The following is a 22,581-nucleotide window of genomic DNA, read 5'->3' on the forward strand; positions in this document are numbered from 1 at the left end:
AGCACTTATATGTTAATACTAGAGGCAGGGGTTCGGATTCAGGAACGTAGGCATCACATGTTAATTGATACCCACAAGCCTTTGGAGAACACAATCAGTAGGCTTACTCTTATTTCCACTGGTTTTGGTGGAACAGAGTGCCGTCTCAGCAGTGAAGGCAGCGGAGTTCGGCCCCAGAACATTACTCGCTCAAGGCTAGATCCAAAGCCTATGGAAGCTAAACCCTTGGATTAATTGTACTGTAAAGCTCGAGTTGACATTTACAAGCCTCTCAAAGCCCACAGTCACATTTCCCACTCACTACATTGCCATTTATTATACCATTCAATAAGAAAACCATCAATGAAGCAACCATTCATTTCAGATAGAACTGGCCGGTAGTGACAGCAGAGAAACCAGACTCCAGAAAATAACCAGACAGAATAATCCTGGGTAAGATCCTTAAAAATTATCTTTAATTGATGCCAAGTATGAACAGATGAACAAGTACAGAAGCAGGTAAAATTGCATAGATGAAAACTATGCATTTCAAATAGTTCAAGAACTCATAACATTAGATGTTCTAAAAATGGTAAAAGTCAACCGATTTCACTACTGGAAGTAAAATGAGCTGTAATGTGACAATGAAGTACATACTTGACCCAAAGTGTAAGCGATTTGTAAATGGTGGAAGTAAGTACAGCTGTGTCAGCTTAAATGGTTTGTTGCCCTGATGGTGCACTTTCATATGGAGACTATTCAGTTTATATATTTCACATCGGTAATATCTGATCTTCAAAATCAGAGGTATGTCTGAGAGGTCGCAAACAGTTCTAGTGACAGCTGTTATTTATTCATTTCAAACTGACATACTGCAGAAACAATGGTTTACATGTAAAGGAAAGGAAAAAAAAAGATTTCATCTTAGCACGTTATAGGTAAGGGTTTGCTGAATTTAGTCATAAAAATATCATTTTTACTTTTGTACAAAAGTAAAATATACATTTGATCCCAATTACATTATAGAAATGTCACTGAAACAATAACATGGATCAAAGACTGATGCACCTAAAGGAACTGAATGCAACGTCTTCATTTTATTATAGAAACTAGAAATGGAAGATGATTTTTTTTTTTTTTTATAACTTGTAGTGACATTTGCTAGAGCCTGTGAACAGGTGAAATATACAGAATTACATAGATATTAACAGATACTTTGAGACAAATTTCAGTTAAGACCTCAGTTTCATTTTATTTCCTTTGAAAATATCAAAGCATGCTATGCCTTGACAGCATAAATTGTTGACCTCACCGGTGGCAAGTTCACCTGTTCTGAGTGAAACAGTAGAACACCCTGAAGTTTCATTTTTGCAGATACAAATACTGACACCTTTAAGAATACTTGATAAGCATTTCAGGAAAAATAAATTCTCTACACCTGATTAAGTAAAGCCAGAACAACAGAAAACAGAAAAAGAAACTCAGCCTGAAATAAGTCCAACCAAAATTGAAATGTAGGGCTCTGGTTAAAGCATCTCAGAAAAGGAGCCTGTTTCAGACTTGCGATAGGCAGGTCTGGAACAAACTTGCCATGTTGTCCAATTGCAAGGACAGCTTTCCAGTTCCGTCCAGCTCTGTGGCTGGGGAGGGTAAATCACACTTTGGAGCTGGTTCTGCATTCCTGCGAGTCTGACATTATGGTGACGATCAGTGGCATCAGGCTGCTGAAAACCTACAGGATCAGACCGTTCCTGGAAAAGCTGCAGTACTTCCCTCTTCTTCACATTAGGGGAAATTAATTAATCCAGAATGGCACCCCTCTAAAAACAGTTATCCTGCTAATATCTGGAAGGGAATATATTCTCTCCATATGTTACATATGTATGCAGAAGATCTTACTCTAGGATACAACTTTCCACCTTTTTATAACAAAACACAGATGTTTCTGTCCTAGTGCTCATTTTATTTCAGTTAATACATGTGCATGTAAGAAACTGCACCGTCCGAGTGTGAACTATGGAAAAGTGAAACTTGCCCTCAGTTCCTTACACTTAAAAATAAGCAGGTTTTTACGTTACACTTGGGCTTAGGCTCTCTCATAAGAGAAACAAACTTTCTGTACTTCTGACTAATGGAAACAATCGTCCCTTAGTAAAAAATCTGTCAGTAAAAGTTGACACTGCTCCAACTGTTGATTTGGGCCACTTCAGCCTCTAATAAATGATACCCAGCTGATTTGCTAAGAAGGGTCTGATCCCTGAAGTCTCTAGTTGGGCAAAATCACTGATGAAAACAAGGACTTTTGCTGAATTTTGTCCTGTCTCAAGTGCTTCGTACTGTCTTTCAAGTGCTTGTCCACGTGATCACCAGTACATCAGGTTAAGCACGTGCACAGTTAGAGACTTTGTAAGTGGAAATTAATTTCCTTAGGCCATGATCATTGCCAACTTCCCAGAAGGCAGCAAGATTGATTCTCCTCACACCTGCAAATGTGTAAACCAGGAACAAAGGAAGGAAATCACTAGAATTGTTGCCAGGATCAACATGTTAGCCCTCAGTAAGCCAGGCTGTGAATTTCCAGCACTCACATTCTGAGAGTTTTGCAGCACACGGCCACACTCTGCCCAGCCACCCCCTGCAAAGTAGTGTCAGTTCCATTACATTTAATGATTACTAAAGGCTTATCCATCTGAATGAACTTGTGAGGCAGATGAGGTAGACTGCATTAAGCCCCATTGTGTTCAGAATTAAAGCAGCCTTAATTCAATTCAGCTTACTTTCCTTCCAAAAAAAAAAATGTCTCCAAATCAGATTAAGGTTGCTTTTATACTGCAACAGAATGTCCATGCTGGGCTTCAATGCAGTCTAACAAATCTACTTTAAATGCACACCTTTCATTAATTCGGATTAGCTTTCCTGATTTCCCCAATGGAGATAAGGCTTAAGAGGCTCCATGCAGGGAATCTGCATGGGTTTTCTAGGATGCTGTGAACTCACACCCTGGCTTACTGCATGCTAACTTCCTCGTGAAGACAAGTAAATCCAGTTCATTGCCTCTGCTGGAGTTGCCACACAGAGGATTGGAGCTCTTGGCAGTGTGGCGGCAACTTCTCAGTTCTGTGAAGGAAGGGAGTACAGAGCCTTCCATTTTCACTCTCCCCCTTGCTCCTCTGCCTGTTCACTAGTGCTCTATAGCTAAGTATGGTAGGACCAGATGGGGAATTTTGGCAGCGATACCAGCCTATGGGATTCCTGCCCACTGCCTCTCCACTTCATTCCTGCCTCTGCACTGCAGTGCACTGCTGCCTTGCTCAAACCAGGTAAGATCCCTCATTCCCTTCCCTGAGTGGGTGAAGAAAAAGCTGTATGGGGGCAACTAAGAAGGACACATAGGCATAGAGCAGTGGCTGGTAAAGGAGGCTTGGGTAGTGACTCCTTATGCTGGAATAGCTGCCTTGCTTCATCAAACTACAGCCCAAGATCACCGTATATACTGGTTTCTCTGTCCAGCATAACATGGGCATCGCTTCTGGGAGGTCCCTACCAAATGAGTGAAGGTCTCTTGACTTTCAGAGATGCACTAAATTGGCCATCAGCTCATCTCCAGTCCTCTTTCACTGACATAAACAACCTCATAGAGCTCATGTGTGGCAAAAAGAAACATATGCCAAGAGGGGGAGGGAAAAAAAAAAAAGAAAAAAAAAAAGGAAAGGAAGAAAGAAAGAAAAGGATGCTTACTGGTAAGAACAGGCAGTTTGTTAAGTGCACCTTCAGGCCCACAAAGACATTTCAGCACTCCTGTGTAAAGGGAGTAAGAGCTTTCTCTTTTGTGGTTATTTTTTTGTGTGTCAAACTTGTCGAAAACACATGCCTATGCTAGATGAGGTTAATTCCTGTACTCCGTATGTATTGAGATCCTTTGCAGTGAGCTATAAATGGACAAAACAATATTCAGGCTCCCCAAACCACCCCAAGTCCTAACGATCCATCCCAGTCTCCTGACAAAGAAGAATCGCTGCATGCAGCACTTTTCTCTTTACACATGCAGAATGATTATCATTCTGCTCATTAAACTAAGGTGTGCATACCCAGCTGTGGCAGAAGTTAAGTTACTGAAGTGAGGCCTCATCTCCTAGATGCTACTTTCCGATCATCAGTCCCACAGCACTGAATTGATTATTGCTGTTTAGTTTAGTCAGTTGGTTGTTTTATAAGCTGAGTGCAGCATTCAAGTCTATTTTGACATGAGAAGTCACACTCTTGGATTCAAGAGTTTGGGAAGATCAGGACCACCAGAATTTAACGGGGAGAGAGGTGTATGATGGGCAGGGGCATGAGCAGGGGACAGGAAGGAAGCTTTACGATATCTACCTAGAGGATGTAATGCCCTGTTTTATCAGATACTTTGCATTTCTTGCAGGAGTTAGAGCTCCCTCAGTTCTGGATCGTTTTCTCATCGTTAAGATTCACAGAAGCCACACAGTGAGAAATAAAAGTCAAGTCTTTCTAGAAACCTGGCAGGTCAGGCTTGTGCGTAACTGCAGAGTTAGGGTTGTTTTTTTAACTCTAAGTGCCTTGATTTTATATATACATGTGTCTGCATAGGTGTGTGACACACATGTGCAGACACAAATATATATATATTTATACACATATATACACATATCAGAAAGATAGGGGGAGAAAGGATCTGTACAATGTGGGAGGAGAAGTGTTCAACAGCAGTTGGCCACATGCTAAGTGCAGAATGAAGATCCTCAACTTTGTCCATTTAAAAAATAAAGATTAGTGCCTACATTAGTTCACATCAAAGGTTATTATCTTCCGGGGCCTAGCAGTCAAGGCTGGCATATTGCAGAAGATACCTTCTCCTAGTGTTGCTTCCCTCACCAGACGATGGTGGAAATAGTGTAAGGTTAGGGGCCAGAAAGAAAAATATGGCTCAAAGGATCTGTGATAGGATTTAAGATCTGACAGACTGCCAAAAAGGGATGGGGGAGGCAGGGGTGGGAGGGCACTGGAAATCCTCTCCTACCTACTCGCTGGGGAATCCAAGGGAAAGAAAAGCACAGCCCCGCAGCCGGGTTGCCTGACAGGGCGATGCCACAGTTCATACTGGTCCCTAGTTCCTCCTGCGTCCTGCCATGCTGGAACAGGCTGCCAAAAAGCCATCTCACAGGGAAAGGGTGGGCAGATACAACGATGGCAGCGATGCCTCTATAAACAACCTAGGGAAACTCGAAGTCTTGCATAAACACAACCATGAGATATTTGGCAGAAGCAAATGCTGAGCCCTGCAGCATCGGACTGGCTGGGGAAGGAAGGTATCCCATGGGCGCTGGTGGTCTCTGCCCGCCTCTTCTGCATCCCTCTCACTCACACTTGCCCTTTTTCTTTCTTTCTTTCTTTTTCTTTCTTTCTCTACCCACTCCTGTGCTGTGCCCGGAGGCAGCACAGAACTCTCCTGACAGTGTGTTGGTGCCTTGCCCTTTCCTTCGCTGTCTGATCAGCTCAGTTCCTGGAGGCACTTTCAGCAATTTAGGGGATGTAAGATAAAGGCACTGCGCAACTATCTAAATCAATCTGTTGAGTCTCTTCGGTGAGTTTTAGGGGAATCAACTAATGACTGCAAAAGAAACCAGCTGCTGCAATTTGGATGCATATAATAGATAAGTTTCATTTACATTCTGAGAATGCACCAAAAAGCATGCATCTGCACCTTTCAACTATAAAGGATACTAGGTTTTAGGTGTTGCTATATATAACTCGACTTCTTAATTTTCCATATAGCTTCCCCTTTAAGGGATGGGATATGTTCCTTTCCGACAACACCTGGACAAAAGCCAACGCATTTCCCTGAGCAATGCAGGAAAACAACCAGGTTTCTCTAATCAGTTCGTTCAGGCCCTTGGTCTATCAAGCACTTTTTTTAATTTTGTTTTTATTGTTATTATCATTATCATTATTATTATTATTATTGAATTCATGCATTAATTAATTCAAGTTACACCTTAATCAAATAGGCCATAATGCTGAATATTTGAACATGCTTTGTTCTCCAAAAGTTATTGTTCCCATTTGACTAACATACGCACTTAAATACAGTACTTTAAATTACTAGTCAACGATTTAATAAATTAAGGAGTGCACTTCTGGTGAATGCAAATCAAAAAAAAGAAAAGAAAAAAGAAAAGAAAAAAAAAGATAAAGGACCTATTTTTAGAAGATTCAGTTCAAACGAAAGCTTATCCGCTATTGTCTGAGGTAACGTTTCAGGCATGCGATTATAAAATAAATAGTATCAAATTCAAACATGCTTATATTAAACTCCATTGTGCTATCTTGCAACAGAGGGGCTTAAAGTTTTGTATCCAGTTCTGGACAGGGAAAAGGAAAAGTGTGTTTAAATCATCTGCATGTAAGAGAACTTAGCAGCATTGCAGATGTTTTGTCTTCAGTTTTGTTTGTTATTTTCCTTTTACAATAGTTCTTCTATGGACAGCAAAAGAGACCAGGCTTAAGTATGTTTTTTAATAAGGTGCTGTGTGGATCTGTAGATTGGAAGTATGTAATCTTTCACATAGGGGGTGGAAGGAAAATTGGTGCTCCTTCATAAAAACCACGGCAAATGCTTGCTGCAGGTTTTTGCTAATCTTTTTTTTTTATTATTATTATTATTATTATTATCTGATGCACTTTCTTGCAACTGTGCAGTTTTGCAGAATATTTTTACTGAAATCCATGCATATGCTTTATAGCTCTTAAAACTGTCTTGCTTAGTTTTAAGTTAACTTCATCCAAAAAATAAAGGGAGATGGGAGAGGAAAAGTTTAGGTCTAGCGTCACAGCTTAAAACTAAACTAGTTCAAATGGTTATCATTTACCAGGTGGAAAATGCTCATTAAAAATAAACAAAATCTTATCTTTCATGGATCCTGGAAGCTTCTTTATCGCTGAGCAAAAATTCGCAATGCAACAATGCATTTACGAGGTAAATAAAGCATTCAAAGACTATCAGTAAAGCATCTACAAAGTGTGACTGTGTCACTAAAGTCTTCAAGCTGTGAGTGGGGATTTTGGTTTTTTTGTTTACACATCAGTCAGCAGCTTGCTTTTATTAACGCAGTTTTGGTTGGCTACAGTGCAGTTGCCAGTTCTGAGATTAGCCTCTCTAAAATTGTCTATGCTATTATTCATATCCTCTTCGATTTCCATGTACTCAGATTTGCTGATTGTGGAGGAGCTGCGGCGACTGAGATCACTGTCAGATGCTAAATTAGGGGAGCTAACGTGAAGTAACTGAGCCTGTTCTTCCCCTTCTGTTTCTCGGTGGTAGAAGTAGTTGAAGTTGGACACGATGACAGGTACAGGCAGGGCAATTGTCAGCACACCAGCGATGGCACACAAGGAGCCTACGATTTTGCCTCCAATTGTCACAGGGTACATGTCACCATAGCCCACAGTGGTCATGGATACCACCGCCCACCAGAAAGCATCAGGGATACTTGTGAAATGAGACTCAGGTTCTTCAGCCTCAGCAAAATATACCGCACTAGAGAACAAGATCACCCCAATGAAGAGGAAGAAGATTAGTAAACCTAGCTCTCTCATACTTGCTTTGAGGGTCTGTCCCAAAATCTGGAGGCCCTTAGAGTGCCGGGAGAGTTTGAAGATTCGAAAGACTCTTACCAGTCTGATGACTCTCAGGATGGCCAAGGAGGTGGCCTGCTCTCCTTTCTGAGTCCCCTCCCGCTCGGCCATCTCGGTGCCCAGGGTGATGAAGTAAGGGATGATGGCCACAATGTCAATGAAGTTCATGATGTTCTTGAAGAATTCAGTCTTGCTGGGGCAAGCAAAGAAGCGCACCACCAGCTCAAAGGAGAACCAGATGATGCACAGGGTCTCCACAACAAAGAAGGGATCTGTGAAGATGTTGGATTTGTAGACCTGGGTGGTGTTGTCAGTGCGATGCACTGTGTACTCCTTGTCCTCCTTCAGCTCGGGTAATGTCTCTAGGCAGAAGATCACGATGGAGATGAGGATCACCATGACGGAGACTATTGCAATGACCCTTGCAGGCCCAGAGCTCTCTGGGTATTCAAAGAGGAGCCATACTTGGCGCTGGTACTCCCCCTCCGGCAAGGGTCTCTCCTCATCTTTGATGAATCCTTCATCTTCCCGGAACTTCTCCATGGCCTCCTCACCCAACTCATAAAATTTGATCTCCTCAGAGAACATGTCCAAGGGTACATTGACCGGCCGGCGCAGCCGCCCCCCAGACTGATAGTAGTAGAGGATGGCATCGAAGCTGGGCCGATTCCGGTCAAAGAAGTACTCATTGCGCAAGGGGTCAAAGTACCGCATGCGCTTCTTGGGGTTCCCCAGCAGAGTGTTGGGGAACTGGGCTAAGGTCTTCAGCTGCGTCTCAAAGCGTAGTCCAGCAATGTTTATCACTACGCGCTCACAGCACTCATGGTCGTCGTGGGCAGCGGGCTGGTAGCTATCCTGGGGGTGGCCAGGTAGTGCAGAAGTCTCATCCATGTTCTCTCCAGCCATCACTGTCATGGTGGCACACGGGAAGGGGGACCCAGGGGCAGGGGAGGAGAAGCGAGGGAGAGGGACTTGAGAGGGGGCAGGAGGATGGAGGAGAGCAGAGAGCCCCAGGGCAGTTCAGGGGAGGGGGAGGAGGGGAGGAGGGGGGGAGGGGGGGGGAAGGCTCGGAGTCTGCAGGGAAGGATGATGAGTCGGGAGGGAGAGCTTGAGGAAGGGGTGGGCGAGAAGCCTAAAGGATGGAAATATCCAACAGGGGAAGGCAGAGGTGGAACGAAGGGAGAGGCATCAGGGATGATGGGAGGGGTGAAGAAAGAGGGAAGAAGTACCTTTAGGGGGGGAAGAGGGCAGGTAAGGTGAGGGGTCCTGTCCCCCAAGCTGGGAGGCTGAAGGTCTTATGGAGTGGACCCCCAGGCTGGGGTCCCCTCCCCAGCCGTCTCCTTTTGCCTTTAACTCGATCCGTCCACTTTTCTCGCCGACTCGACCATCGCCGCGGCTGCTGTCACGGTTACCACACACACACACACACACACACACACACAAATAAATAAATAAATAGATAAATAAATCAATCACGGGGCGGCTGGGAGGCGAGTCCTTGCAATGCCAACTCAGCAAATTTCCATCGCCTTCGCCCCCCCCCACACTGCCCCGGTCCTCTACTCTTGTGCGCTGGGGAGGGAGGGATGGAGACACTCTGCTTTTGAAGGCATAAAGCTCACTTGCAGGATGGAGGCTGCCAGGGAGGAGAGAAATATAATAAACCAGCCCCCAAGCCCCACAACACTCACACGCTCAGGCGCAATGGATTGGCTTTGACACCAGCAAGAACATCCCGCTCTGCCCACTCCGGCAGCACATGCGGAGCCCTGCGCGTTCCCACACATCCCCGGACACGCACCGGGGCCTCCACGGCACACAGGGCCGATGTGGACCCCGCAGTGCCCTGAGAGCATCGAGAGGGCTTCCCAGGCAACTTCAGCGGGGTCAGCCCCTGCGAGAAGGGGTCCCCCACCACTTCACAGGCGGTGGAGACTTAGTTGAGCACCGACAACTTCATCACACCAACTGGGGGTGTGTAGACTAGGGGAGGGAGAGCAAAGCATCTCCTCTCTTGCTTTGCGGCAGCTAAAGACAACTGAGAGAGAGAGAGAGAGAGAGACGAGGGGAGGGAGCTCGTCATCCCAGACCCAAACTGTCCAAAATAGAGTCCAACAGCACGGGGGCGGGGGGAAGAGAAGGGGCTTTTCCTTACCTGCTCCGAGTGAGATGCGCTGGTTAGGAGTAGGAGCCAGTGCCGGAATGCGTCAAGTCGCCTTGCAGCAGCATCCAAAAAAACCAAACCAAAACAAAAACCGCAGCGGCAAACTCAACCCTCCTCCTCCTCCTCCTCCTCCTCCTCTTCTTCTTCTTGCGCCCCTCTTAATAATACAGCGATCGCTTTACAGGGCTGCCTGCGAGACACTGAAATATTCATACACTGTCTTAGGCTGCACCAAGGGCGAGTGGGTTTAATTAGTTTCTGCCGAGAACCGCAGTGGGGGGTGGGGGGGGTAGGGGGGGGGGAAGAGTGCAAAGTACCTTTTTTTCAAAAGGCTCGAGTTAGGAAATAAAATCGAGGAGTCCTAGATAGCTGCTGGCTCCCCTGTGCTCCTAGGACAGCTGGCAAAGGAGCCGGGCGCTGGGCAGCGGCGGCGGGGGAGATGGGAGGGAGCCGCAGTCCTGCAGCCGCATCCCCGGGGTCGGTCTTGGCTCGTCCCGGCGGCAGCAGCAGCAGCAGCAGGAGGAGCAGGAGGAGGAGGAGGAGGAGGAGGAGGAGGAGGAGGAGGCAGGAGCTGGACGCGTGTGGCAGGAGCCAGAGGGCTGCTGAATGCATAAGAGCAAGGAGCAAACTCGAGCCATTTCTCGACGCTGCGGTATCAGCAGAAACCTGAGAGCTGTTTGGTGCAGCTCGGGGGGAGCGGGAGGGCGGGGGACGGGACCGGCGGGAGGAGGGGAAAGGAGGGGATGGGAGGGGGGGGGGGGGGAGGCTCGTTGCCCCCCCGGGCCGGCCGCCCTCACCGCCGCGCCCCCGACGCAATGCAGGCGGCTGCCCCGAGCCCCCCACTCCCACCTCCGGTCCTCCCCCCCCCCCCAAGTCCCGGTCCCGGTTTCCCCCTCCCGCGGCCGGGACACGGCGGCGGGCAGCGGGGCTGGGGGCAGCGGGCGGCTCCCCCGGGGAAAAGGGGGTGCACAAGCGGCCCGGGCAGGTGCGCGGAGCGGCCGCCCCCTCGGCGCAGGGGGGCAGCGGCTAGTCGGTTCCCCCCCCCCCGGTCCCCCTGCCCGTCTGGGGCCGCTCCACCGCCGCACCCGCAGAGGAGGCGGCCGGGGCGGTGCGGGGCTTTGCCCCCCCACGCCGTGTCCCCCGCCCCAGGCCCGGAGCGCGGTGCTGCAGGCGCGGAGGATGCTCCTGCGGGGCACCGGGTGCGGAGCCGGGCCGGGCCGGGCCGGAACGGCACTGCCCGGGGTCCCGGAGCCGCCGGGGAGAGGGGTCGGGGGCTGCATCCCCAGCGGCGTGGCCGGAGTTGGGAGGGAAGAGTTAAATCGGCAGGCAGCGCCTTACAGGGAAATTGCCCTTTCATGCTGCTTTATCCCACTGAATTCATTTAATTGATGAATCACATAACTTCGAGATGGAGAAGACCCATTATGTCATCAGCTTCCCTCCCCTGCCAGTGCAGGATTGTTCCCTACAGTATATCATCATGTACGTTATATAAAAGCCCGCTGCTCACTTTGTCGAAGCGGGAGAGGTGATCAAATACAACCTGGGCCTGTGTAATTTGAAGCACTCCAGAGCTAAGTAACACCAAGTCCGTGTTTAACAGGCCTGGTCTCATTAGCTTTCCACTGCATAATACATTATCTTCACTTAAGATCACCACCTTGGCAGTCCAAAAATACTTAACCACCTGACCTCAGGAACAGTTTCTGTCTCTTCTTCCTTTCCCCTTATTTATCCCCATGTTTTGTTGGTTTGGGTGGGGTTTGGGGTTTTTTGCTAGCACACAAACCATTCTGAAATCCTCTCGCCTTAGCTGTGGTGTAATCACAGCTACTTTGCATTCTGCATTCACCAGCCCTGGTGGAAACAAAAGTGCAAGGAAAAAGAAACAGATTTCATGTCTAGCCTAGTGTAGCCTTTTTTTTTTTTTTTTTTTTCAATGAGCGTCACATATGCTGAAAGTTTTGTGAGAAACTTCTGGTGAAGTTCTGAGCAAGAGAAAAGTCTCTGCCACTCCTGGGCAAAGCAGTCAAAACACTAAATAAAAAGAGTCTTCTCCGAGTGAAAATCACAATCACTCATTTTCTGCCTGACAGTTTAGCAGCTCAGCATCAGCACCCAGCCTTGGACACAGCAGCCCCAGACCCTGCCCAAACTGAACCCCTCAAAAAAAAAAAAAAAAAAAAAAAAAAAGGCAGTCCCACTGCCTGAACAAACCAGGCTGTTTTTCAGCCCTTCAAGAAACTCAGCTACAGCCTTTGACTCAACATCCTCTTATGGCAGTGAATTCCATGCCTGGATGACATGCTGCACAGAGCTGACTGCAAAGCATTCGGAGAGCTCTGCATTCGGTGCGCTTGGAACTGCTTTGCAGAAATAGCACTGTGAGCTAGCACTCGCCCGCCTCTGGTGCAGTATTATATCCCCCTGTACTAGTTCAAAGACAAATACGTACGCTCAGGAGTGTGATGAAAATGCAGATCCGACAATCAGAGGCCTGAGTTCAAGGTGCTGTTCTGCCCTTGGTTTCCTGCATGATTGCAGGGAAGTCTATACATTCTGCTTTTATATCTGAAAAACGGGACTAAAAGTGCTTCCTTTGCCTGTCACAACTGCTTAGGCTGTTTGTTCCTGAGGGCTGTCTTAGCACAGCAGAACCTAAATCCTCATTGGAAGCTGTGAGTACACCACCAGCAGGAAAAAAAAAAAAAAAAAAAAGTAATAGTACTCTGTTTTTACAGAGTAGAAAAAGGACAAACTGGGATATTGCTACCCTCGTCCTCATTTTGAATAGTTCTCAACTCTGTGATTTCTCATTCCAGTCTAGCTAATGTTACTGACAAGCACTCATGCTGGAAGGAAAGTATCTTTCCAAGAAAAGTGGACTATTACCCTTAGGGTCACTGAAAATCTTGTTAAGGTATGTAGACTAATGAGCAGTAAAACTAGGGCTTGCAAAGAGGTCATATGTTACACATTACAGCGCTAAGTAGCTTGAATTAGATGTTGAGGAATGGAAGGAGACTCCAACTTACTGCCAAATTTGAAGGCAGGCTGCTGCTATTTCATGCTTTCTATATTACAGCAAATGACTAGCAAGAGTCAAACTGAGAAGTTCTGTTCAGGAACAAAAGTTTTCATAGGGAAACTATAAGTTCCAGACAAGCAAAAGCCCAGCTTTGTAGGTCTGGTGGTACAATGCAAATGGCGTTACCCCTCTCCAATTCGCTATGAGAAACGCTTCCACTGGAGCTCCCCCACGGAAAGTGCATCCAGCCTGGCGTGGTCGTGCGGCTGAGCAGAAGCAGATGGGGAAGCAGCAGGTGTTCTGAGTTGCACAGGTTGAGGAGCTTTCCTGCCATCTTTGATGGCTGCTGATGTAACTTTTCATAGGCAACCAGAACTGATAGACTCCTGGTGTCACAGGTGGATCAAAAAGCAGAACCATTTCTGCAAGTTCAAAGTCTTGCCTTGTAGAGAAAGCTGCAGGTCCTGGGTTTCAGTCTGGCAGACAAAAGATTTCCCCTGGTGAGAAGGAACAGATTTTTTTTTTTTTTTTTGAGAGAGAGAGAATTGAGATGTTGATTAAAACTTAGTGTATTGTAGTGATTAAAGAAAAAATGCATTAAATGACTGTGAACCTGAAGCCGGATTAAAAAATAACCATTGGTTTTACACAGTGAAATAAGCTTTAAATGCTGTCACCAGGGAACCTGAAAACTGCTGATTGAAGTCAACGGACGAAGAAGCAGAGAGGAGTTCCCGGAATGACATCATTCATGTAGGTGTCATGAGTGACACTCCCAGCTGCTAGATTTCCTCAGCATGAAGAAACAGTTCACACAATAGAAACCACTGCAAAATCCAAAGTAGCAGGTGATGTCCTGGTTGTTGGAACCTTATGGATCTTCATAGGCATTGTAGCCTCAATTTATCCAAGCCTGGAAAACAACCTAATAACATTATAGAGTCATTTAGAGCTGCATTAATTCACAAATGAGTTGTGCAGGTGTCACCACAAACATCATTTCGTGGCCCTGGAGACAGGATGCTATACATGAAGGGAGATATTTTGGCCTAAGTTTGCCTTGCAGAGCCATATCAGTCATAATGGTTTATGACATGGAGAGAGTCATGAGATAGAACCAAAGGTGAGCTTCTGGTATGGGCAGTTTGATTTTATTCCTTGGGGGGAACAAAGGATCTTTAAAAAGGTTTTTGTCTTTTAACACTGATTTATGAGCCTTGTTACTATCCTGCAGTATTATTAGGCATTGTTATGACTGGGATAATCAAATCTCATGCTTCAAAGCATCTTGATAGCTGATGAGAGATGACAATGACTTTTGTTCCCTCTGTCATATCATTTCATTGTTTCTCCTCCTCTTTTTTAAAGCCTTAAATATGGGCCCTCTATGATAAAAAGAGTCAATGAGTAGATCCAGTCCTGTTGCTACACAGAGGGAAGATGAGAGCTTGGGTGTGCAACCTTGTCAAGAAGGAAGCAGAAACTGCCCCCACTCACATGACAGTTTTGCTGCTAGGACCAGCTTGGAGAGAAAAGATGCTCCCGCCTTGCTGCAGCCCACATCATGGGACTGGATATAAGCAAAGTGTGGTTCTGGGAGGATGGCTGGGCAGGGGAGAACAGAAAATGTGCTGTATTAGGAAAGGGTTGAGCCGGCTTTTGTCCTTCTCCAAAGCAGCTGTATAATCAGATGAAATGGAAGGGCAAAGTGCTAATCCACACCACAGTGCCCAAGCTATGCTACAGAAAATACCAAACTCTTGTGGGCATATGCCCATAGGAGGAGCTCACTTCTACATGAAGTGTACTTAGAAATGCTTGGCAACAATATTTTAATGGTTTTAATATCACTTCCTCCTTTTTTGACCTCCTTTCCTGCTCCTAGATTTTCTTTCTGAGTTTTGTGCAACTGGCTGCTTACTGTTGAGAGAACCCCCTGCTCAAGCAGTCTGGTCTGGCCTGTGAAAGTAAGAGAGCGTATATTATTAAAACCTGTGCACCAAGTCTTTGAAAATAATTTCTGTTTCCCATTATTCACGCTGGGAACAGCACTTGGAGAAGAAGTCCTGAATGACTTAGCAACAGCTTCTTTCTGTGATTACCTGAGCATACTCAGGTATTTCATACACTTTCTTAACAGTACCCACTAATGGCTTCCCACGGTTGAATTATGTAGTATGAGACCTTATACAAGTACTGGAGCAAGAACTTTGTTCACGAATGCTTCTGGCAACGGGGTCTAGAGACCAGAGAGTGAACTTTCCCCATATCACTAGGGGTGAAGCTCCCATGAAGCGCTGCTATCTGAGAAGGGGAATGCCCGGGGGCAGAACAACACCAGAGCAAGTATGTTCCTGTAAAACCAACAGCATTTCTGGCAGTGGGTCCTTGTAATACACAACCAAGAAGTCAACTTTGGGAACACTGAAATTTCTCCAGTGTGAGATCATTTGCAGGACAATTCCAGCTTATAGGAAAGACGCTTCAACAAAGCTGACAGGTATCTGAAAGAAGCTCCCCTCATACAACATTTCTACTTGAACTGCCCAGGAGAGAGTCAGAAAGTGGTGGTCCTTACAGCACAAGTCTTGTTATGAAACCCCAAGCTTGAGGCTGAAGACAGAGTGGTGATGAACACAAGCATCATCATTTAGTTGAGTTTTCTGAGAAAAGAAAGTGTGGCTTAGGAGATCAAAGCATTTCAGGGTACTCACAGTGCTCAAATAACCTACCAGTCTTATCACAGCGATAATTACAGCTATCCCACTGAATCAGAGCCAAATTTAGTCCTAGCTGGGCTGCAAGGTCACCTGCAATAGAACTCCAGGCACACTCATTAACAGCAACATTAGACTGAAGGAATGGGACTTACACTTCACAGCGATGATTTACAGTTGAGGCTATTTTGACAGCGGACAGATACAAGCTTTTGATAAGATGACATGAAATATGGCACATTATCACTTGGTCTTATTGGACCAAGGACACTCAAAAAGTCCGTCCATCGCCAAGCAAGCCATGTGGTAAGCATGACACGCCCCTGTCAATATCTTCAGTCTGAGAGAGCAGAGGGAGAAATCCCCGTGTGTCCCATTTAGCCTTCCAAAAAAGTGTCACCTTATAGTTTATGGAGAGTGACGCCTATCTCAAAAGTTGACTACAAACCTGACATTCAAGCTACCACAATATGAAACTGTTGTCACTCTCAGTGTTACTGAGGGAAAACTCTGTAAAGGAGATGTCAAGAGACCTACAGAGAAAGGAGCAGTGAATAAATCAGTGGCAGTGGAAAAAGACAACAGTCATCTGGATAAAATGAGAATCTACACTGATGCCAAACGAGTATATACAGGATGGGAGAGAAGGCACCAGTCTTCGGCAGTAACAGAAGTCAGGCTCAACTTGATGTATCAAGTTCAAAAGTATTCAGTGTTTCTTATGAGTTAGGACAGGTTCTTGAACTGGATTCGTGATCACCTTTATCACACCCGACAGAGCGTGAATGCCAGGAACACCATCATGATTACAGTGTTCCCAGCAGAATCTTAAACGTGCAGTAGAGGGACTCCTAGGCACCAAGCAGTGGCTGATGACACTTTCTACTGTAACTGAAAGTGTTGGAGAAGAGGGAGTCCCCAGACATGATTCCAGAGTGTGACTGGTCCCAAGGAGGTGCTGAGAACAGCATATTAGCCCGAATGCAGGTAAGCTGAAGCTTGCAGAGAACGGTGACCTAAACATCTGCAAACTTTTGAGCACTTCCAGTTATACCTCAAAAACCTTAGAGCCACTCAGGAAATGTCCAGAGCAAAAGCAGTGAAGGATTTCTAGGGGTTCATAGAGAAGATAAACTACTAGATTCTTCTTGTTTATCCTCTCTCCTCTCAGGACACAAGAATCATCAAAGCAGTTAACACACAGACATCCTTTGGCAGCAGTCAGAGCCCCATGTGATGGGGTAAAGGCAATCCAATGCAGGGAACCAGTCCCAAATTGCCATAAACCCCTGGAACAGACAGAGCCACAGAAAGCTTGGAGCCGTACTGCTGCAAAGTCAGCACCTTGAGCACTTACTGGTGGAGTCCTGACACAACGGGGATGGAGTCAGATAAACAAGGAGCCGCTGCCCTTGCGTAGGCGGGTGGGACAATCTCGTTGTGTCACTTTGGGGCACGCTGCAGCAAAAAGAAAGCATGCTGAGGAAGTGCTGAGTGCTCCTGAAAGCTGTCTGGGTGGGGCGATAAAGGCATTAAAACACTTAGTACACTGAGCGTGTATACTGGAAGGAAGAAGGACCACAGGCACTGCCTGTCTTGTTACTAGGCAAAGGATTGAGTGTTGTGTGTGCGTGTGCACGCACGTGCGGGATGGGATTTTGTTGAAAGCAGGACGAGCAGTAATCCCTGCAAATATAAGAGCTGACATCAGGAAATGAATAACTTCATACCTAGGGATAGAGGGTGGTTTACTTAAGCCAGACTACTTCCATCGGCCAGGCACCAATGTGCATTGCAGAGCATATATGACCCAGCATGACATGTGTGCAGGCTGTAGCGATCAGTCATGAGCTTTCTGCCACTCCAAGAGGCCTTTGCAAATGGTCATTTTTAAGGACAGGAGATGGACGGTCTGCTTCCTGAGAGGTGACTCTGGAGGAAGCTCTGCCAAGAACGGATCACGCATCAAGCAGCGCCTTTCCACAGCATGACACGCCTGACACCCTCTGCTCTGACACGACTCGTAGCATGCTGCAGCACAATTTATGAGATTCAGCACTTAACAGGGCAGATTTGAGCACCAGATGTCTTGCCATGGGTATCAAAAATGAAAAAGAGCGAGAGCAAACAACATTGGCAGGATAAACAGTGGAGGGACTGATAGCAAAAACAAGACAGTCAGGAAGAGATCCTTACCTGCCAAAGCTGGGCCATGGCAACAATTTTCCCTAAAACTAGATGGGAAACAAGGAATGCATCAACTGAAGAAAGAGGTGTGGTGGGAGGTGGGTTGCAGTCCAGCAGCCAGGCTTTAGAAGCAGTTAGACTAAACAAGCCAGTCACAAAAAAAAAAAAAAAAAAAAAAGAGACAGTGGGCTACTGTCCAGAGTGGAACAGGTATGAAGATGGTCAGGGAATAGCAGCACTGGTAATGGCCAGAGGAGAGCAGCTGTAATCGGTCAGGGATCAGAGGTAGTAGCTACAGTGACAGGACAGCAGTAAATCAAACTGAAGAAAGCTGCAGAGCTGGGAGAAATGACTTGACACAACCTGAGCAAAGACCGAGCAAGTGGGGGACCTCACAGAAGCCATCAGCACCAAGCTTCTTGTGCAGCACAGCAGCACGAACAGAAGTGGGGGATAATTGGAAAGGTCTGAGGAAATCAAAAGTCCCACAGTAAGGGGCTTCATCTCTCTGAAGGGACTCAGGATTTGCAGCCTCTGCTCTAAGTCTACAAAAAGCTTGAAAGAACCACACAAGGGCAGAAAATGCTGAGCGAACAGTTCAGGTGCCTGTGTCTATGGCACAGGGTTGGAAATGCTCCCTGCTACTGTTGTCCTTCTGTGATGAAACCTTCCAGTGCAGGTTACTTTGCATGCAGGAGAGGAAAAAATGCCTACCAGGGTGTGTTTCAAACATAAACTTACCTTATAGGCTCGGTTTAGTGTCACAGTTGTATGTCCTCTTTCAGGAACACGATGGTTTAGTTTTGAAGCTCTTGCTGACCTGCCTGGCCAGACCGGTTGTATACTGGAGAGACAGCTGAAGTGAAGCAGAAGCAATTAATTATACAAAAAGAAGGATCTTGAACAAATAAAAATACTGTCAGCTACTGTATATTAAAGTGGAAGACCCAGATGCTTTGAAGCCTTGTCCTCAGGTGATTGTAAGCACTTCAAAGTGCTTACCCAAAATTTAGGCAGCTAGGCACCCCCCAGAGACCATCAGTTCATCAATGTCCAATCTTTTCTGTGCCTTGGGCACTGCTATTCTTCTAGCTTCTCAATCTTGTTTTTGTGTCTTGTCCTACTTATGTCTGGGCCAGGGTCTATTTTGGACTCTAGAGTTTTGTGACCTGTTCCTTTTCTGGAGGACTGGAGCCCCTCCTCTTCTGTGCTGTCTATGGCACAAGGGAGTGGTCCGCTTTCTGTTGGGTGTATTTCTTAAGTGCTTCGTTAGATCCTAGCACTTGAGTTCTGTGCACCTCTTTTTATGATTTATTTTCCCTTAAAGTCTCAAAATCAGGTCTCCTGGTGTTTAAAATGCCACCGAGAGTTTAGTGAGCATATTGCAGTAGAGCCATTATACTTCAGACACTTCTTTCCCTCCCTACATGGCAACTTGCTGATTTATTTACAAATTGCTTGCCATCTGAATTTCTAAAGCTTTTGCCCCATTGTGTCCCACATTTCAAATCCTTGTGCATTATGTAGTAAAACAGAAAGGACATTCATCTGGATTACCTCCTGTCTGCATCCCATTGCCTTAACGCGTAAGTTAGAATTCAACGCTGTACAAAAGTATTTTCTGACTTTAATAGTGTCTAAGGATTGATCCCAGGATAATGATGCCATTGTACCATGCAGCAGAGAAACACATTGCGAATGCAAGACATGCCAGGAAGAGCCTTTCAACAAGGTACAGATAGCAGTAAGTATGGCAAGATGTATGTTGTAGGGCAAACATAACAACACCGTGCAAAATGTCTTGCCAGCAGCTACTTTAAAATGTTCTGCTAATAATAGTGTATTACAGAAGGCAAAGGCACGCACTAAGATTCTCCAAATCTGAGTCAGAATATCGAACCTCTGTTCTTACTCAGTCTTACTGAAGATCTTCCTACACTCCAAGAGGTGCTTTGGAACAGGTGATCTGCTGGCCAACGCCAGTTCCCCAACACAGGACTGCGGCAGCTGGGTAAACATCTCAGCCGCTGTGATGTACGGCAGGAGCCAGCAAACCCACTCGTAGAAGGATGCTAGGGGTCTGCCTGAAGGTGACCCGGTAACTGAACTCTCAGGCATGCTTTTTGGGGAGGCACAATCCTTGTGCCATGCCCAACCCACTCGCTAACTTTATTTGGATTCAGAGCCCGTCATCCAGCTGTAATCTTTGATTTCCCTTATCCTCATTGATACAGCTTTAAAGCATAAACTTTATGCTTGTCCCTGTTTTTGTAAGCCAACACCTTGCCTACTGAGCCTTCCATGAACTGCATGAAATGAGAGGCACCCACCCTAGCTGCCAGAACAGATAATACCCACCACCCAGCCCTCCTGTGTCTTGGCATGTTTTATACATGGCAAACCCATCTCTTTTGGGTTTTTTTGGGTGGAAACCCATTCCACTGTGAATGAACATGTTGAGTTTGGGTGGTTTTTTACCCATTTGTTTATAACTTTACAGAATTCACAAACCTCCACTTCCATATCTATGGACAGATCTTAGATTTCTGAACGAAAATTTTACCTAGGCCTGTATTACCGTGCGCAGTTCTGTGAAGCCATTTTCCTACAACAGCAAAGCAGTAGAAAATTATGACATTTTGTTTGATCAATAAAAAGGAATTGAAATCTAATCATTAAGACGTGATATTGGATGATATCTGTATCTGTAACCCTAGGTGTATGTTTGGGTACCTTGTATGGTGGGGAAAAAAGTGGAAAATTAAAACAGCAACTAAACGTGGTGAATGGAATAGAAAGAAAAGGAAATGTGTAAAACTAAGGTATTTCAACGTAAACCAAACAATCCTTTAATTGGTCACTGCTATTTATTAAATTTATCACAAATTGTGATTAGTTTTAAATTATCGACAGCTGTCAATTTTTTAGAGTTAACTTTATTTAGAAAAGCTCACCCTTCTAACACACAGGCACTTGTGACTACGCATTATCTCATTGGGCTGCTACCAGCTGGAAAATCAGTGCGTGGAGCAGAACTATGACATTTCTACTGCAAAATCAGAGGGAAAAAAAAAAATCAACTGAAGGAGATAAACGAGAATCATCATTAAAAAGGAAGTAACACATGGCAATAGGGAACAGAAATCAAATTTGCTTGTGCAAAGATACTCTTTGCCAACTAGCCCACAAGGACAAAGGGCTTATTTAGCCAGCAAGATGAAGAATGTGTGAATTATAACTTGGAGCATTAAATTAATCAGAGTACTGTTACATGTTATTACAGCAGTGGTTGGATGCCCCACTTGGATGTGGAATCCTACTTTGCCAAAACGCTGCACGAGCAGACCAGGTTGCTCTTTTACACTAGCCAGGGGAACAACAAAGACATCCAGTGACATTAACACCAAGTAAATACGGAACAATCAAAGGAACTATTTCTTCGCATAATATGAAAGTCACCACTGTATTGAGGATAAGCACAAGTCATATGTTCCTCTTAAGTCCTACTTAATCCCTGCTTTGAGGATTTAAAGGACATTCAAGTGATTCATAAGCCCTGCGCATGTTCTTTGCGCAAGAATGATTTTTACCCACCATAGAGTCAGCTGAGCCATGGAAAATTCTGCAGTGGGTCACATCAGGGGAATAATGCTGCTGTGTTCAAGAAGGTCTGGCTGAGCGTTGCGGCTGTAGCTTTAACAACTAACATACTGATAATCAAAACTCATGGCTTATGGTGTGCACTGATTCCCCAGAGGGTTCTGGAAGTAATGTATGTCTCTTACCGGCATCATTACACATCTGGCTGGGAAAATAAGGCAAGGAGGACCATTTACCAAAGCATTAAAGGCAGGAGGTCTTTTCTGACACTTCATTGATCTGATCCAGCGTGGCAAACTTTCTGTTTTCCACCAAAAAAAAAAAAAAAAAAAAGGGGAGAAGAATGTCTGTTTCTTTGCAAAGAATATGGCTAATTGGGAAATGGGCCAAAATCAGTAAGACAGTGTTTAAACGTTGCTGCTTTTGAAGGTCACAGCCAAACTGCGAAAGATGGCTTCACATACCTTTTGCATACTCTATGTGGATTTATTTTGCTTGGCTTTCTGGTATATGCATCATTATGGTAATCTGTTATTGTTCCTCTTACATATTTTTTTGCAGGCCCTTTGGCAGTGATTCTTGCCTCTATCACAGCTCAGTTTTGCAGCATGCAGCAGAAAGGAGATTATTCTGATCTATAATTCTGTCAAATGACACTCCTTAAGATATTGTATAAGCTTATAAAGGTGAATTTATGCTTCTGTCTTTTACTTCTTTTTGTGTCTGAGCCACTTTGATGCATAAGAATGTTTCAATACAAGGAAACAAACACGCACCCCCACCACTTGTTTAGGCCATGAGCTCTCTTTGTAGGGGAACTGATACTTTCCTTTCTCCTTTCTTAACAGGGAAAAGAAAATACCTGAAGAATGTACATCTGACTTGAAAACTGCATCCTGATTTTGGTAACAGCTTAACAGGCAGGGGAAGAGAAAATCAAACACATTAAGAGATGCAGAGAAGAACTGGTAATGAAAAAGTATCAGAGAAAAACTCCAGACAGAGCAATCTTTTTTTCATCCACAGAGTAAGTCCAAAAGTGGGTGGACGAGTGCAAACTCATAGAGTCACTACTCTTCTCTGTTAGAGACACAGTGTGATCCTTGAGAATATGAAGGAATGACAATGTGTCTGACAGCATAAAGTGCTAGAAGCCAAAACCTAGATAAAGTTCTACATGCTTTATGCTAGTGCTGTAACCCGCGTTCCCATTTCTGACCCTCAGCAGCAGTGTTAGCTCAGTCCAGACACTTTCC

General features: G+C 45.4%; 1 protein-coding gene across 3 annotated transcripts; it reads right to left on the reverse strand.

Moving 5' to 3' along the window:
- Positions 1–452: 452 nt before the first annotated feature.
- On the reverse strand, positions 453–10,034 carry KCNA1 (potassium voltage-gated channel subfamily A member 1). Of its 3 annotated transcripts, XM_074901835.1 has the most exons (3): positions 9,785–10,034; positions 7,669–9,028; positions 453–2,462 (listed from the first exon to the last, which is right to left on the reverse strand). In XM_074901835.1, the coding sequence occupies exons 2-3, from the start codon at positions 8,542–8,544 to the stop codon at positions 2,457–2,459; spliced, it is 882 nt and encodes a 293-aa protein (XP_074757936.1). In that variant the 5' UTR covers positions 8,545–9,028; positions 9,785–10,034; the 3' UTR covers positions 453–2,456. The 3 variants fall into 3 exon arrangements, with proteins under 3 accessions (XP_074757936.1, XP_074757934.1, XP_074757933.1); XM_074901833.1 differs by lacking the exon at positions 453–2,462 and having other exon boundaries at positions 3,714–9,025; XM_074901832.1 differs by lacking the exon at positions 453–2,462 and having other exon boundaries at positions 3,714–9,028.
- Positions 10,035–22,581: the final 12,547 nt, after the last annotated feature.

Source organism: Athene noctua, chromosome 3 (assembly GCF_965140245.1).
Source record: "Athene noctua chromosome 3, bAthNoc1.hap1.1, whole genome shotgun sequence".
NCBI lineage: Eukaryota > Metazoa > Chordata > Aves > Strigiformes > Strigidae > Athene > Athene noctua.